At 46.2% G+C, this 18,818-nt stretch overlaps 1 protein-coding gene across 6 annotated transcripts in view; it reads left to right on the top strand.

The window, feature by feature from the left end:
* CROCC2 (ciliary rootlet coiled-coil, rootletin family member 2) overlaps positions 1-18,818 on the top strand; it is a 468,757-nt gene that overhangs the window by 443,328 nt on the left and 6,611 nt on the right. For 5 of the 6 annotated variants that reach the window (XM_063915774.1, XM_063915775.1, XM_063915776.1 and 2 more), the window contains one exon: positions 8,433-8,481. The exons of the other annotated variant lie outside the window; for it this stretch is intronic. In XM_063915774.1, coding sequence (XP_063771844.1) covers positions 8,433-8,481 — 49 coding nt within the window. The remainder of the gene's footprint in view (positions 1-8,432; positions 8,482-18,818) is intronic. 6 annotated transcript variants of the gene reach the window in all.

The following is an 18,818-nucleotide window of genomic DNA, read 5'->3' as shown; positions in this document are numbered from 1 at the left end:
CAGAACTTGTTCTGTGCGTGTGTGAATGGGTCCTGCGGCATAGGATGCATGCCAGCATCAGACTGTCATTGATTGACAGTCTGATGTCATTTTGGGGGAGGGGAGGGGCGGCAACAGGCTTCATTTGAAAAAACGGAAGCTTGTCACTACCATTTAGGGGGTGGGAAGAGGCCAGGGAACTCCGTTGTAGGACAGAGATTTCCTGTCCTCTGCAGCAGGTGGCTGGTGTAGCACGATGGGTGCCCCAAGTCTCCCAGTGGTGGATGCTTTATCCGTTGCTGCATCCTAGGACACAGCTCGGATTACTTGTGCAGCAGGATGTGTCTGCATGTGATAGATGGCTCCTGCTGCATTTACATACAGGCTATCACTGCTCCATCCAAGGAAGCAGCAGTGATAGCAAATCCAATCACACATGAATGTGTGCTACTGACAGGGCCGGCTCAGGGTCTTTGAGCGCCCCGGGTGGCCATAGGGGGCGTGGCTTCATACAGGGGCGTGGTTAGTTACGCCCCCTGTACAGTAGTAGCGCCGCTGAAACGATGTGCGAAGGTCCTCTCCACGAAGGAAAACTAGACGCTATGCGTCTAGTTCCCTTCGTGGAGAAGACATTTGCTGTGCGGTGCGCGATGACGTCAACGCGCACCGCACATCATTACAGAAAAGGTCCTCTCCACGATGGGAAACTAGACGCGTAGCGTCTAGTTTCCCTTCACAGCGGGGCAGCGGCAGCAGGGGCACAGCAGCAGCGGATCTTGCCGTTGTGCGGCGCCCTCCGGATGGCGCCGGCGCCCTCCGGAAGGCGGCGCCCCGGGCAAAAGTCCTGCTTGCCCGTGGCAAGATCCGCTACTGGCTACTGATAATGTCGATTTTATACTAAACAGAAAGCTATACCTTTAAACACACTTTTACCATGGAGCCGCTGCGGCCGCTAGACTTAATATGCACTCTACGTACTTATTACGCTATTTGCGTACAGAGTCCCGTACCTTGTACGGACTTAGCGTACAAACGCCGCGCTGGGGGTACAAAGTACACACAGCGCGCACACACCCAGAGATACACTTTAAACCTTATGCAGCAATGCAATACAATGATATTACACTTTAAACCTTATGCAGTAACGCAATACAATGATATTACACTTTAAAACCTTATGCAGCGCTGACGGTACAAAGTACCCGCAGCGCGTACACACCTAACTATTACACTTTAAAACCCTAGCAGGGAAAAGAGGACACAACACCGATTTGTAGTTAATCACTGGGTTCCGACACCACAGAGTAATATTTCTGAAAGGGGGTTAACAATACAAATTATGCACTACAATACAACAGAGTAAATGGCTACAGTCAATGTACATACGTGAGAATATGCGCTTGCGCAACCCGGCCCGGTCCTCCGCTATCAAGTTGATTGCGTTGAGAGTCTTGTGTCTGGCCAGGCTGCAGCAGGCTTTATTTATACAATTCTTCTAAAAGCAATACAATGGATACTGTAATCCCTTTGTCCATTGGACACAGGATTGCACTTTTACAGTACAGGAGAGGTCTTAGGTTGATTTGAAAAGGTAGGTGATGTCTTTCCCAACTGCTCTTGTGGGTGGTCTCCTCTGGATTCCCGCCGCATACATAATATACAGTAAATACAGTTTAACCCTATATTCTGCTTCTGCACATAACTATCCTCAGGAACATGCGATCTTCCGCAAACCAACACCGGAATGTTACCCTTAAAATACCCTACAGCTGGATACCACTAAATCCTCCTTCACCATCATTCTCATCCTCCACCCTTTGTGTCTGTCCAGGCACACTTGTCACATAAGTTGTCAGATAAGTTACAGGATTTAGTGCGCTGCATCTCTTTATGGTGATGTTTACAGGGGCCATTAGTGCTAACTACCACCTTGTAAACCGTGCAGATGAGACATGTCTGGTTTGGGCAGAGTTCAGTAAGGCCGATACTGCATGAGGTGTATGGACGGTCAAGTTGTGTCCTAACACTACGTCTTCGCTCTTACTCACTAGCAAAGCTATCGCTGCAACACTTCGCAAGCATGTGGGGAGAGACCGCGCTACGGTGTCCAACTGTGCACTGTAGTAAGCTACTGGTCTGCTGGCATCACCATGTTTCTTTGTTAGGACACCTGCCGCACACCCAGCACTCTCTGTACCGTACATTTCAAAGGGTTTCCCATAATCTGGCATGCCTAATGCAGGTGCCTGTGATAGGCACTGTTTGAGTCTCTCAAATGCCAGTTCGGACTCATCTGTGTGCGAGACCCGTTCTGGTTTGTTTGAAGAGACCATTTCTTGCAAAGGTAAAGCCAGTATGGAGAACCCTGGGATCCAGTTTCGGCAGTACCCACACATTCCAAGAAAGGTGCGGATCTGTTGCTGGGTTTGTGGCAGAGTCATGTCGCGAATCGCCTGTATTCTATCAGCGGTGAGATGTCTAAGTCCTTGCGTCAAGCAATGTCCCAAATATTTTACCCTGGTCTGGCACAACTGCAACTTATCCTTTGAAACCTTGTGTCCCGTATGGGAAAGATGAAACAGAAGCTGTTCCGTGTCTCTCAAGGACGATTCGAGTGAATCAGAACACAACAATAAGTCATCAACGTACTGTATTAGCACTGATCCACTCTCAGGTTGAAAGGATTGTAAACAGTCATGCAAAGCCTGGGAGAAAATACTTGGGCTGTCAATGAAACCTTGGGGGAGACGAGTCCAGGTATTCTGTACTCCCCTGTATGTAAATGCAAAGAGGTATTGGCTGTCAGGGTGCAGAGGGACAGAAAAGAAAGCAGAACAGAGGTCAATGACAGTGAAAAACTTCGCAGTCAGGGGAATTTGCATGAGGATGACAGCTGGATTGGGCACTACGGGGAATTGGCTCTCAACTATCTTGTTTATCCCCCTTAGATCCTGCACTAGCCTGTAACCCCTCCCCCCACTCTTTTTCACAGGGAAGATGGGACTATTGGCAATGCTGGATGTCCTGACTAGGATGCCCTGCTGTAACAAGCGCTCTATGACGGGGTACACTCCTAATTCTACCTCTGGCTTCAGAGGATACTGAGGGATTTTTGGAGCTATCCTACCATCTTTTACTTGCACTACTACTGGAGCTACATTCGCCATCAATCCAGTGTCTTGTCCATCTTTGGTCCAAAGGGATCCCGGTATTCGTGAGATCATTTCCTCTACCTTTGATATACACTTGTCTATAACAGCAGAATGCGACATTAGCCTTTGAGGGGTGTCTAATATATCTTGCACTTCCTGAACGTGATTCTCAGGTATATCTAAGAAGACACCCTCAGGAGTACAATATATGACACACCGCATTTTACACAATAAATCTCTTCCAAGCAGGTTAGTCGGAGCCGATGCAGCTAGCAAAAAGGAATGCTTGGTCTGCAAAGGCCCTATCGTAATCTCTGCTGGTCTACTCAAAGGGTATTGTTGCACTGTTCCTGTTACTCCCATTGCCGAAATTGTTTTACCCGTGGTTTTTATACCTACCGTCGAATTTAACACTGACCTGGCCGCCCCTGTATCTACAAGAAAAGGTAATGATCTACCAGCTACATCAACTGTGACCTCAGGTTCACTACCAAGGCTAGCGATCAACTTCACTGGCTGCAGACTACAGATGTAGCCCAACCCCTATTGTATATTGTGACCCTCCCGCAGCGCGCTGGCAACTACAATATGTGAGGGGGTAGCTGAGAATTTTCAGAGGTCTGCCAGTCCCTCCTTGGTGGGTACCTCCTTGTTTCCCCTGCATGTGGCTCATAACTTCTCCTATGCGGTCCCTGATCCCAATTATGTGTATTATAGTGTGGTTCATATCCTGGTCTAGGGGGTCGATATACATTATGTGTGCCTTTATAACTACAGTTCCGTGCAAAATGTCCTTCCTTCCGACAGTTATAGCATACTACTACACGCGACTTACCATCAGGGGTCTGGGGTTTTGGCTGATGTGGTTTTGTTGTAAGAGCATTTATACTTACTGTCATCAGCTTATCCCCCTGAGACTCCCTGTGCTTAATAACGTTCCGGTCGTGCTCGATAGCGGACTCTCTTAATGCAGCCAGCGAGATACCTCTCCAATTAGGTAGAGAGGTTTGTACCCTTGTTCTTAACACCTCTTTTAACCCGTCCATTAATACTGACACAGCTACCTCCCTGTGATGTACATTGTCCTGAATGTCCCCGATCCCAGTGTATCTAGACATTTCCTGCAGTGCTCGGTGGAAATATTCAGATGCCATTTCACCTTCTTTTTGTCTTATGGAAAAGATTTTATTCCATTTGACAACAGTAGGGAAATATACTCCTAATTGCAGATTGATTTGTCGTACATTCTCCTGAGTGTACTCATCAGTGAGAGGTACTTCTGCGTCTAATCTACAATCAGTTATAAATTTTGCGGGGTCAATATTGGAGGGTAAGCATACCCGTAGCACTGTTCGCCAATCTTTGTTTGTGGGTTCGGTGGCGTTACCTAACTCTTTAATGAACCTTTGGCATGCAACTAAATCTTTTCTGGGATCAGGAAATTCAGACATAATTGACCTTAATTCAGTCCGGGACCAAGGACAATGCATGGTAATGTTCCTGACGGGAGTTACTCCCTGAGCGTCAGTCTTCCCATTGGGGACTGCGATCACCCTGACAGGATTTAATTCAATTACGTCATTCTGAGTTGATTCTACAATGTGAGGTGCAATTGTCTCTGCATAATGTACGGTACCGTACTTACCTGTGGACACGACCTCACTTACTCCTCCGCTAGGGGGCTTTACTACTGCTCTTGCTGGTTGGGCCATGCCCACCTGAGTATTCTGTATGGTGGCTGCTAGAGAGAGTGCCGATATCGTGCTGGGCTCATCTTCCTGCTCGCAGTCCTGGGAAAAATTTAAAATGGGATACAACTGGCAAGGGTTAGCATTAGTACATTTATCAACTATACTCTTATCGGATACCAATATGCCATTGTCTGTAGCCACTTTTTCCCCCACAATATACGGTGGTGGTGGTGCGGTTGCCATCATTTTCCTGCTAGGTTTGGAACCTGCTGCATGAGCTAAGTCTCTTTGCATATCCCCCTCTTGCTGCCATAAGTTTAAACAATCTGTATGTCTGATCTTTGTTTTCGGGATTTTATCAGACATATCCTAATCCTTAAATTCTGCAATACCCCTGGTTCAAAACTGCCTTCCTTAGGGAATGGTTCCCTATCTTCCGCAGTCATATGTTCCCATTCATTGCAAAAAACTTCTGTGTGTGATCCATGCTTCTCACACATAATGAACCTTGCCGACCCCCTGGGCCGCGGAATGTCAACCTGAACCCTGGTTGAACGTCCCTTACTTGAGCAACTGGCCCCCATATTTTGCAGGTGTTGTCCTTTCGGCTAATCCCACAAAAAAAAAAAAAATACTCAATATAAGGCAACGGTGAAAGTTCTCCGAGTGCTTTCACCCACCCCGTGATTTTACGCAAAGCTCGTAAAAAGGGTATCACGTTGCGCTAGATATTGCACCCACTCACGCGCGGTCCAATCGCACAGCGTATAGGTACTTGTTACTTATCCGCCGTACGACCACTAGAATCGAATCACAAGCTGCGAAACCTCAGCCGGAGCGTATAAAAAAAAAACTATATGGGTAAACCTCGCTGACCCCCTGGGCCGCGGTACTCTAAACCTCGCTGACCTTCTGGTCTGCGGTACTCTGCTACCTTGCTCCTTTGTACTTCAATCTATATTAACATGAGTCAGCTGCCTCACGCCACCAAGTCTCCACTCACTTGATGTACCACTCGACGGGATCCCGAATTCCCGGGGTTCACTACGTTTACTGTTACGTTCGCTCACTCACGTTCGTTCACTCACTCAAATACACTTTGGTTTTTCTGTACAGAAAATGTATCTTTCATTCAGATAAACAGCCTTATTCCCAGAGGTAATACAGTAGAAAAGGTTTTATTTAAACTAAATCTTGGAAACCGAGCAATTTGTGCTAACGTAGCGTGGCTACTGTCCCGCCCCTAAACTAAACGATACTATTGTGTAATTTGTACTTAGCGGTCGTACCCTTACGCACGTTGCGTAAACACACGACCGTGCATGTCTTTACGTTGCGTACGCAGTCCCGTACTTTGTCCGAGACACGTGTACAAAAACCGTACGTCCGCAATAGTACAAATCCCACACTTCTATAAATGTAAGCGATATTACCTATTTTCGCTCACTTAACACAACACAGTGTCTTTCTGTATAAATCCTTTTAACTAGGCCAGACTGCGTTTGTGTTTTACGTTTACTCCCTTAATATTTATTCTAAATTTTAACTAAATAGCAATAAATTTCTCCGGCTTTTACACAGGTCTAAATGAATCTAGTAATCAGTACTTATGGCAACAATGCGAGCGGGTATACAAAAAGTATGCGTGTATGCTTGTGTTGTGTGCGCATTTGGCGCCAAACAGATATTCACAGACTTTTCAAATAGCTTTGCATATTTACTTTACGGGTTCTACCAGCATCCCTACAAACCATGCAGAGCAGACGCCATCTAATCAGCAATAAATTAGGGTTTCCAGTGTATCCACCAACCAGGAGAAGGCTTACGTGGGATACCTGTCCGCCCTTTGCTGATAAAGTCTGCTTTAACCTGCTAGGCTGCGGGTATGTGGAAAAAACGGACGATGCCCCCAATTGATAATGTCGATTTTATACTAAACAGAAAGCTATACCTTTAAACACACTTTTACCATGACTTAATATGCACTCTACGTACTTATTACGCTATTTGCGTACAGAGTCCCGTACCTTGTACGGACTTAGCGTACAAACGCCGCGCTGGGGGTACAAAGTACACACAGCGCGCACACACCCAGAGATGCACTTTAAACCTTATGCAGCAATGCAATACAATGATATTACACTTTAAACCTTATGCAGTAACGCAATACAATGATATTACACTTTAAAACCTTATGCAGCGCTGACGGTACAAAGTACCCGCAGTGCGTACACACCTAACTATTACACTTTAAAACCCTAGCAGGGAAAAGAGGACACAACACCGATTTGTAGTTAATCACTGGGTTCCGACACCACAGAGTAATATTTCTGAAAGGGGGTTAACAATACAAATTATGCACTACAATACAACAGAGTAAATGGCTACAGTCAATGTACATACGTGAGAATATGCGCTTGCGCAACCCGGCCCGGTCCTCCGCTATCAAGTTGATTGCGTTGAGAGTCTTGTGTCTGGCCAGGCTGCAGCAGGCTTTATTTATACAATTCTTCTAAAAGCAATACAATGGATACTGTAATCCCTTTGTCCATTGGACACAGGATTGCACTTTTACAGTACAGGAGAGGTCATAGGTTGATTTGAAAAGGTAGGCGATGTCTTTCCCAACTGCTCTTGTGGGTGGTCTCCTCTGGATTCCCGCAGCATACATAATATACAGTAAATACAGTTTAAACCTATATTCTGCTTCTGCACATAACTATCCTCAGGAACATGCGATCTTCCGCAAACCAACACCGGAATGTTACCCTTAAAATACCCTACAGCTGGATACCAAACACCACCTTATAACCTTATAACCTTAGTCTGTCCCCTCCTATCCTGTAAAGGTGAATCCCTTTGTTCTGGAATCATTTAAACAGCTATAACTTTCTGATGTGATGCAGGGGGACTATGTGTACAATGTGCACTATTTGGATTAAATATGTAATGTTTCGATAGCCCTCCATGCATTCACAAACTCCGCCGTAAATACCCATACCACGCGCAGGACCGCAAGAGCGATCATACGCAAATTGCGGATATGTGCACGCACGGCGGAACAAGTGCACGCGCAGCGGGCATGTGTGTGTTGTTTGTACGTGATGTGTGTACTGCAATATTTTTCGACTTTGACACTACTGAGTGTATATATGAAGCACAGTGGAACATGGCATGTAAATAAACTGCAGCTGCTGCATCGTAGCACTTCATATACACATTCAGACTCGGTTGCACACAGATATGTAAGTGCTACATATCAAATTAATCAGCATAGTCTCCTGGGGTGTCCTAATCACATTGCTACTAAGATGTCTTTTCTGTATAAAAATTAAAAAAAAGACACTCAATGTTAGCAGAGTCTTACAGGGCTTGGTGCGCCGAGAGGGGCAGTTTGGCACCTCTGCAGCAATGATGTGTGAGGACACATCTGTAAATGTGCCAGGATACATTTATAACATTGTTTAATTCGTAAAGTTATGACATATGAATTGTACTTCTTTTTCATATATTTCTACTTTCCAACAGTCCCTTTTTTGGTCAGTCCTAGTTTCTGTAGTGCAGATAGTAAGTTAACTTGATTTATAGTGTGTGATCTGGTGTTTTACAGCGCACTGAGAATTGGTCAGAACGAGGCTTGGTCATACATACCTTACTTGGTACGTGAGTAGGCGGCAGAAGTTTTAGTATGCCACTGCTCTCATCATCACAGATTAGGAAACTACACACACACACACACACACCTATACAAAGCTGTAATTTCTGCAGCAGGTTACATTGGTTTCCACAGGGAAACATTGGGGTGTAGAGTGGATCTCGATCCAGAGAGAGGCACCAACAGGCAAAGCTTTAGCTGTCCCAGGATGCATAGGGGCCTCCTCTATAACTCCGCCTCCAGGCACTGAGAGCTCAGTTTTGAGTCGGTGCCTGCAGCCGCAGGTCACTGAACAGCGCAGCCCTGAAAGCTTTTCATCTGACAGAAATTGACTTTGCTATTTGAGCAGGCAACACTGTCTGTCAGTGTGACATTCAGTGCTGCAGCTCCATCACCTCCCAAGCGGCGCCGCACACTCCCTTTGGCCTGGTTCCCAGGTACCTGCGGCGGAGGCGTCCCGTCTTAGACGCAGGCGCAGACTGCTCTCCTGGATCACGTGGCTGCTACGGGGAGGAGGTAAGAGGGTCTCCTAGGCGGGATCTGTCTGCGGTCTATGGAGACGGACCGCAGCACTGGCGTGGACACTGTCACTGGGCAGGGACCCCACTAGACAACCAGGGCATCGGAGCACAGGTCAAGTGTATTAACACCAGTTTAATGGGGCTCCATATACCTGGGATGGAAATCCAGCATAGGGGAAGCGGCACTTGACCTATAGCCCCTCCCCCAGCCCAGGGCACCATCTCCTGCAGATTTCCAGCTCTGGAGCTGCCTCACTCTCCCTCACTCTCCCTCACTCCATCACAGAGACTCTGGGCGCCATCTTAACAGCATAGCAGCAGAAGGTCTCCGGGATTGCTGGGCAAGGTCTCCCATGTAAAGCCACCTATGTACAGCGCTGTGTCTTTACATTCACTTGAGTATCCTACATGTCTTAGAGACAGCGTTAGCTGAGAAAAGGTGTACATTGCAGAGTATATTGTGTGACTATTCTGTTTTATCCTCCGGTCTGAGGCCGCGCTGTCCAGTGCAGCATTATTGTATATAATTTCTGCATTGCTTGTGACTGTGCCTGTATCTGCTGTGCGGTTTCACTTTCAGTGTTTCCCAGATATTACTGTCACTATATTCTGCACCCTGAGCTAGGTGCATTTCGGTCAAACAATATAGTTGTGCACAGAGTTTATCTATATACCTACAGATGGATCCTCCATTATCTTGACTGTTTCTGTGCCTAGACGGAGGTTTAGTCACGCCTAGGCGATAGCTTAGGTTACTGAGTTTAATCACAGACAGACGCGTAGAGGCGCAACTAGATACTCAGCATGCAATACACATCTCCACCACTGGGTGGCTAATGCTCCACTAATTCAGTACTTTAGTTTGAATAGCCGCAGATTGATCTACAGTACAAGCTCTGGCAAATGGTCAGTGACGACTGTAATGTTAATATACAGTCCGGTACTACATAGTGTACACACAGATGGTGACCAATGGTCAGATGGAGAGAGTAAAAAAAAATGTAAAATAGAGTTTATTCAGATGCAAACGAACGTGTTAAAACACTTGTGTATGCAGACGCAACTAATGTGTGAACACTTGTGTATGCAGACGCAACTAATCTGTGAAAGGAATAATGTAGCTCATTGACTTTACAGTATGTACAGAGCACTAAACGAGCAGCAAAAAAGGAATAAAAATCATAAACCGATGTGGCTTAACAAAAAGATTAAGGAACTTATGGGCAAGAAAAGGCGAGCATTTAAAATATACAAATCTGACGGGGAAGCAGAGTCATTTCAGCACTATAAGGAATGTAACAAAATATGCAAAAAGGAAATAAGAGCGGCTAAAGTAGAAACTGAAAAACTAGTAGCAAAGGAAAGCAAAGCGAATCCCAAAAAATTATTTAAATACATTAATAGCAAGAGATTAAAGGAGGAGAGTATAGGCCCTTTAAAAGACAAGTTGGGAGTCTTAAGCAAAAATGATAATGACATAGCGGACACACTAAATGAGTTTTTTTCAACAGTATTTACTAGAGAGGACCCAATTCATGGACTAACATATAATCTCAATAATGAGAATATCCCACTGATAGGTATTTATTTAAGCGAGGAAGTAGTCTGTGACCGATTAAAACATTTAAAGATTAATAAGTCACCAGGTCCCGATGGTATTCACCCAAGGGTTCTAATGGAGCTTCATTCTGAACTTGCAAAACCGCTATTTTTGATCTTTAAGGATTCAGTAATATCAGGTATGGTTCCCAAAGACTGGCGTATTGCGGAAGTAGTGCCTATATTCAAAAAGGGAATTAAAGCTGAACCAGGTAATTATAGACCAGTTAGTCTTACATCTATAGTGGGGAAAGTATTGGAAGGTATTCTAAGAGATAGTATTCAGAAGTTCCTTGAAGTCAATAAGGTCATTAAAAGGAATCAGCATGGGTTTATGAAGGACAGATCCTGTCAAACCAACTTACTTGGCTTTTATGAAACAGTAAGCGCAAACCTAGATCAGGGTAAAGAGGTGGCTGTAATCTTTTTAGATTTTGCCAAAGCGTTCGATACTGTACCACACATGAGACTTATCTACAAGCTACAAGAATCAGGGCTAGGAAGCACAATATGCACTTGGGTCAAAAACTGGTTAGATAATAGGGAGCAGCGCGTTGTGGTTAATGGATCTTTTTCAACTTGGACTGAAGTGCTAAGTGGTGTGCCACAAGGCTCAGTATTAGGACCGCTATTGTTCAATATTTTCATTAACGACCTAACAGAAGGTCTAGAGAGCATGGTGTCAATTTTTACAGATGATACCAAATTGTGTAAAGTTATAAATGCGGAGGGGGATGCTGAGTCGCTTCAGAATGACTTAGTTAAATTAGAAGCTTGGGCAGTGAAATGGAGAATGTGCTTCAATACAGACAAGTGTAAGGTAATGCACTGTAGTAACAAGAACAAAAATAACACCTACCTACTAAATGGGGTAAAATTAGGGGATTCTGTACTGGAAAAGGACTTAGGTGTCCTCATAGATAGCAAACTAAGCAGTAGTACCCAAAGTAGGACTGCAGCAAAGAAGGCTAATAAGATATTAGCATGCATAAAACGGGGAATTGATGCTAGGGACGAGAGTATTATACTCCCGTTATATAAATCACTTGTGAGGCCACACCTTGAATACTGTGTACAATTCTGGGCACCTTACTACAAAAAGGATATCCTGGAGCTAGAAAAGGTTCAAAGGCGGGCGACCAAACTAATTAAGGGTATGGAGACGCTGGAATACGAGGAAAGGCTTGCAAGACTATGCATGTTTACACTGGAAAAGAGGAGATTAAGAGGGGACATGATCAACATTTACAAATACATAAGGGGACAATATACAGATCTTGCGCAGGACCTGTTTTTGGTTAGATCAACACAGAGAACTCGTGGACACTCGCTCAGGTTAGAGGAGAGGAGATTCCACACAATACGGCGTAAAGGCTTTTTTACGGTAAGGACGATACGTGTTTGGAATTCCCTGCCTGAGGGAGTTGTAATGGCCAACTCAGTCAACACCTTTAAGAATGGGTTAGATAAATTCCTAATGGATAAGGATATCCAGGCTTACGGGGCATAGTCACGCACTATGGTTATTATAAAAAAGAGGGGTTAATCGGAACGGCAGTCAGCAACTTCAGTCAAAATTTTATACAAAATAATCGTGCATAGGAGACCACAAATAGGTTGAACCCGATGGACAATTGTCTTTTTTCAACCTTAGATACTATGTTACTATGTATGTTATGTCCCAGTCCCCTAACGGCATAAATGAACACCAATGAACTTGTGTATCTTCCATGCAGTGACGTAGGCTAGCGGTGAAGGCTCCCACCTTCCACGCTGAGGGTCCCGGGTTCGATTCCCAAAGTGCCAATCTATATTTCTCTAACGTCCTAAGTGGATGCTGGGGACTCCGTAAGGACCATGGGGGATAGCGGCTCCGCAGGAGACTGGGCACATCTAAAGAAAGCTTTAGGACTAACTGGTGTGCACTGGCTCCTCCCCCTATGACCCTCCTCCAAGCCTCAGTTAGATTTCTGTGCCCGACGAGAAGGGTGCACACTAGGGGCTCTCCTGAGCTTCTTAGTGAAAGTTTTAGTTTAGGTTTGTTATTTTCAGTGAGACCTGCTGGCAACAGGCTCACTGCATCGAGGGACTAAGGGGAGAAGAAGCGAACTCACCTGCGTGCAGAGTGGATTGGGCTTCTTGGCTACTGGACATTAGCTCCAGAGGGACGATCACAGGTCCAGCCTGGATGGGTCCCGGAGCCGCGCCGCCGGCCCCCTTACAGAGTCAGAAGAGCGAAGAGGCCCGGAAAAATCGGCGGCAGAAGACGTTCCTGTCTTCAATAAGGTAGCGCACAGCACTGCAGCTGTGCGCCATTGCTCTCAGCACACTTCATACTCCGGTCACTGAGGGTGCAGGGCGCTGGGGGGGGCGCCCTGAGACGCAATAAAACATGACAGAAATACCTTACATGGCAAAAAATACATCACATATAGCTCCTGGGCTATATGGATGCATTTAACCCCTGCCAGAATATACAAAAAACCGGGAGATAAGGCCGCCGTAAAGGGGGCGGAGCCTATCTCCTCAGCACACTGGCGCCATTTTCCCTCACAGCTCAGTTGGAGGGAAGCTCCCTGCTCTTCCCTGCAGTCACTACACTACAGAAAAAAGAGAGGGGGGCACTAATTAGGCGCAGTATTAAAACATACAGCAGCTATAAGGGGAAAAACACTTATATAAGGTTATCCCTGTATATATATAGCGCTCTGGTGTGTGCTGGCATACTCTCCCTCTGTCTCCCCAAAGGGCTAGTGGGGTCCTGTCCTCTATCAGAGCATTCCCTGTGTGTGTGCTGTGTGTCGGTACGTTTGTGTCGACATGTATGAGGAGAAAAATGATGTGGAGACGGAGCAGAGTGTCTGTAACAGTGATGTCACCCCCTAGGGGGTCGACACCTGAGTGGATGTACTGTTGAAAATTACGTGACAGTGTCAGCTCTATATAAAAAAACAGTGGTTGACATAAGACAGCCGGCTACTCAGCTTGTGCCTGTCCAGACGTCTCATAGGCCGTCAGGGGCTCTAAAGCGGCCACACGGATACTGACTCCTGTGTCGACGGTGAAGAGACAGCCGTGATTTCCAGTAGGGCCACACGTTACATGATTGAGACAATGGAAAATGTTTTTATACATTTCCGATAATACGAGTACCACAAAAAAGGGGTATTATGTTCGGTGAGGGAAAAACTACCTGTAGTTTTCCTGAATCTGAGAAATAAAATGAGGTGTGTGATGATGCGTGGGTTTCCCCCCGATAACAAATTTCTTAAAAAGTATTGGCTGCATACCCTTTCCCGCCAGAGGTTAGGGTGCGTTGGGAAACACCCCCTAGGGGGGATAAGGCGCTCACACACTTGTAAGAACAAGGGCTCTACCCTCTCATGAGATGGCCGCCCTTAAGGATCCTGCTGATGGAAAGCAGGAGGGTATCCAAAAAGGTATTTACACACATACTGGTGTTATACTGCGACCAGCTATCGCCTCAGCCTGGAGGTGCAGTGCTGGGTTGGCATGGTCGGATTCCCTGACTGGAAATATTGATATCCTAGATAAGGATAGTATATTATTGCCTATAGAGCATTTAAAAGATGCATTTCTATATATGCATGATGCACAGCGGAATAATTGCCGACTGGCATCAAGTATAAGTGCGTTGTCCAAGTCTACCAGTAAAATGGTCAGGTGATGCGGATTCCAAACGGCATTTGGAAGTATTGCCTTTGAAAGGGGACATTTGGGGTCGGTCTTTTAGACCTGGTGGCCACGGCAACAGCTGGGAAATCCACGTTTGTACCCCAGGTCGCCTCTCAAAATAAGACGCCGTATTATCAGGCGCAGTCCTTTTTTGGCAAGCGGACAAAAGGTTCCTCTTTTCTGCTCGTGACAGAGGGAGAGGAAAAAGGCTGTAGAGATCAGCCAGTTCCCAGGAACAGAAACCCTTTCCCGCCTCTGCCAAGCCCTCAGTATGACGCTAGGGCTTTACAAGCTCAGGCACGGTGGGGGCCCGTTCTCAATGAATTTCAGTGTGCAGTGGGCTCACTCGCAAGTAGACCCCTGGATCCTTCAGGTAATATCTCAGGGGTACATATTGGAATTCGAGACGTCTCCCCCTCGCCGTTTCCAAAAGTCGGCTTTACCGACGTCTCCCTCTGACAGGGAGGCAGTTTTGGAAGCCATTCACAAGCTGTATTCCCAGCAGGTGATAATCGAGGTACCCCTACTGCAACAGGGAACGGGGTATCATTCCACACTATTGTGGTACCGAAGCCAGACGGCTCGGTGAGACCGATTCTAAATCTAAAATCTAAAATCTTTGAACACTTACATACAGAGGTTCAAATTCAAGATTGAGTCACTCAGAGCAGTGATTGCGAACCTGGAAGAAGGGGACTACATGATGTCTCGGGACATCAAGGATGCTTACCTTCATGTCAAAATTTACCCTTCTCACCAAGGGTACCTCAGGTTATGGTACAGAACTGTCACTATCAGTTCAGACGCTGCCGTAGGGATGGTCCACGGCACCCCGGGTCTTTACCAAGGTAATGGACGAAATGATATCCCTTCGAAGGAAGGGAATTTTAGTTATCCCTTACTTGGACGATTCCCTGATACGGGTAAGATCCAGGGAACAGTTGGAGGTCGGTGTAGCACTATCTCAGGTAGTGTTGCGGCAGCACGATTGGATTCTCAATATTCCAAAATCGCAGCTGGTTCCGACGACTTGTCTTCTGTTTCCTAGGGATGATCCTGGACACAGTCCAGAAAAAAGGTGTTTCTCCCGGAAGAGAAAGCCAGGGAGTTATCCGAGCTAATCAGGAACTTCCTAAAACCGAACCAAGTCTCAGTGCATCAATGCACAAGGGTTCTGGGTAAAAATGGTGGCTTCCTACGAAGCAATCCCATTCGTTAGATTCCACGCAAGAACTTTCCAGTGGAACCTACTGGACAAATGGTCCGGGTCGCATTTTCAGATGCATCAGCGGATAACCCTGTCGCCAAGGACAAGGGTATCCATCCTGTAGTGGTTGCAGAGTGCTCATCTTCTAGAGGGCCGCAGATTCGGCATTCAGGACTGGGTCCTGGTGACCACGGATGCCAGCCTGCGAGGCTGGGGAGCAGTCACACAGGGAAGGAATATCCAGGGCTTAGGGTCAAGCCTGGATACATCACTTCACATAAATATCCTGAAGCTAAGGACCATTTACAATGCTCTAAGCTTAGCGAGACCTCTGCTTCAAGGTCAGCCGGTGTTGATCCAGTCGGACAACATCATGGCAGTCACCCACGTAAACAGACAGGGTGGCACAAGAAGCAGGAGGGCAATGGAAGAAGCTGCAAGGATTCTTCGCTGGGCGGAAAATCATGTGATAGCACTGTCAACAGTATTCATTCCGGGAGTGGACAACTGGGAAGCAGACTTCCTCAGCACGACCTCCACCCGGGAGAGTGGGGACTTCACCCAGAAGTCGTCCACATGATTAAAAAACTCGACAGGTATTGCGCCAGGTCAAGAGACCCTCAGGCAATAGTTGTAGACGCTCTGGTAACACAGTGGGTGTACCAGTCAGTGTATGTGTTCCCTCCTCTGCCTCTCATACCCAAGGTACTGAGATTGATAAGATGGAGAGGAGAAAGCACTATATTCGTGGCTCCGGATTGGCCAAGAAGGACTTGGTAACCGGAACTTCAAGAGAGGCTCACGGAGGATCCGTGGCCTCTACCTCTAAGAAGGGACCTGCTCCAGCAAGGACCCTGTCTGTTCCAAGACTTACCGCGGCTGCGTTTGACGGCATGGCGGTTGAACACCGGATCCTGAAGGAAAAAAGGCATTCCGGATGAAGTCATCCCTATCCTGATCAAAAGCCAGGAAGGATGTAACCGCAAAAACATTATCACCGCAATTGGCGAAAATATGTTGCGTAGTGCGAGGCCAGTAAGGCCCGACGGAGGAAATTCAACTGGGTCGATTCCTACATTTCCTGCAAACAGGAGAGTCTATGGGCCTGAAATTGGGGTCCATTAAGGTTCAGATTTCGGCCCTGTCAATTTTCTTCCAAAAAAGAACTAGCTTCAGTCCCTGAAGTTTAGACGTTTGTAAAAGGGGTACTGCATATACAGCCTCCTTTTGTGCCTCCAGTGGCAATTTGGGATCTCAATGTAGTTTGGGTTCCAAAAGTCACATTGGTTTGAACCACTTAAATCTGTGGAGTTAAAATATCTCACATGGAAAGTGGTCATGCTGTTGGCCCTGGCCTGGGCCAGGCGCGTGTCAGAATTGGCGGCTTTATCCTGTAAAAGCCCTTATCTGATTTTCCATTCGGAGAGGGGGAATTGAGTACTCGTCCTCAGTTTCTCCCTAAGGTGGTTCCAGCGTTTTCACCTGAACCAACCTATTGTGGTGCCTGCGGCTACTAGGGACTTGGAGGAATCCAAGTTGCTGGATGTTGTCAGGGCCCTGAAAATATGTTTCCAGGACGGCTGGAGTCAGGAAATCTGACTCGCTGTTTATCCTGTATGCACCCAACATGCTGGGTGCTCCTGCTTCTAAGCAGACTATTGCTCGTTGGATTTGTAGTACAATTCAGCTTGCACATTCTGTGGCAGGCCTGCCACAGCTCAAATCTGTAAAAGCCCGTTCCACAAGGAAAGTGGGCTCATCTTGGGCGGCTGCCCGAGGGGTCTCGGCTTTACAACTTTGCCGAGCAGCTACTTGGTCAGGGGCAAACATGTTTGCTAAATTCTACAAATTTGATACCCTGGCTGAGGAGGACCTGGAGTTCTCTCATTCGGTGCTGCAGAGTCATCCGCACTCTCCCGCCCGTTTGGGAGCTTTGGTATAATCCCCATGGTCCTTACGGAGTCCCCAGCATCCACTTAGGACGTTAGAGAAAATAAGAATTTACTTACCGATAATTCTATTTCTCATAGTCCGTAGTGGATGCTGGGCGCCCATCCCAAGTGCGGATTGTCTGCAATACTTGTACATAGTTATTGTTACAAAAATCGGGTTATTATTGTTGGGAGCCATCTTTTCAGAGGCTCCTCTGTTATCATACTGTTAACTGGGTTCAGATCACAAGTTATACGGTGTGATTGGTGTGGCTGGTATGAGTCTTACCCGGAATTCAAAATCCTTCCTTATTGTGTACGCTCGTCCGGGCACAGTATCCTAACTGAGGCTTGGAGGAGGGTCATAGGGGGAGGAGCCAGTGCACACCAGTTAGTCCTAAAGCTTTCTTTAGATGTGCCCAGTCTCCTGCGGAGCCGCTATCCCCCATGGTCCTTACGGAGTCCCCAGCATCCACTACGGACTATGAGAAATAGAATTATCGGTAAGTAAATTCTTATTTTTTTTTCCCCCTTGACATTCACTTTATTATTATTTTTTCCTGTGTAATCCATTGTAAAACATTCAATGGAAGGGTGCACACAGGTTTCACATAAATCAGGGTTTTTAGTGAACAGCTAATTAACATGAACAGCTAATTAGTACCCTAATAGAACATACTGTACAGAGATACTAAGGACAGTGATTTGGCATCCAGGAACTTAGGGAGGAGCTTTTATCTCTCTCCATTATACATAGAAAGATTAAACTTTCTATGTTCGTTTATGCCGTTAGGGGACTCGGACGCTCATTTAGTGCACTGTACATACTGTAAAGTCAATGAGCTACATTATTCCTTTCACACATTAGTTGCGTCTACATACACAAGTGTTTTAAAACGTTAATTTGCGTCTGTATAAACTATTCACACAGTGATTTGGCATCCAGGAACTTAGGGAGGAGCTTTTATCTCTCCCCATTATACTTAATACTACGGGATTTGGACGCTCACATATCCCTAACATCAATAGACCATACTGTATCTGTAACACGTTCGTTTGCATCTGTATATGCTGTACTATTTGCATCTGTACTGTATATACTGTTACATACTGTATGACATACTGTAGCATAATGTAGCATAATGAGACGCACCAGTAAAGTAGTTCTTACGCTGTAGTTCAGTATTGTATTTTAATGGAGACCACACGCATGCGCATTGGTGATTTTAAAAAGCGACATCTGGTGGATGATCTTAGGTATTGCACTCAAAGGTAAGGCCAAATGCTCTGTGCGCCTCCCTTCGACTAGGCGCGCCTCCTTGCGCCCAGGCACGCTGCGTATGCCCGATCGCGACTGACGACTCAGTTAGCAAATATAACGGATGAC

Source organism: Pseudophryne corroboree, chromosome 4 (genome assembly GCF_028390025.1).
Source record: "Pseudophryne corroboree isolate aPseCor3 chromosome 4, aPseCor3.hap2, whole genome shotgun sequence".
Classification (NCBI taxonomy): Eukaryota; Metazoa; Chordata; class Amphibia; order Anura; family Myobatrachidae; genus Pseudophryne; species Pseudophryne corroboree.
This window is presented reverse-complemented; position numbering and strand designations above follow the sequence as displayed.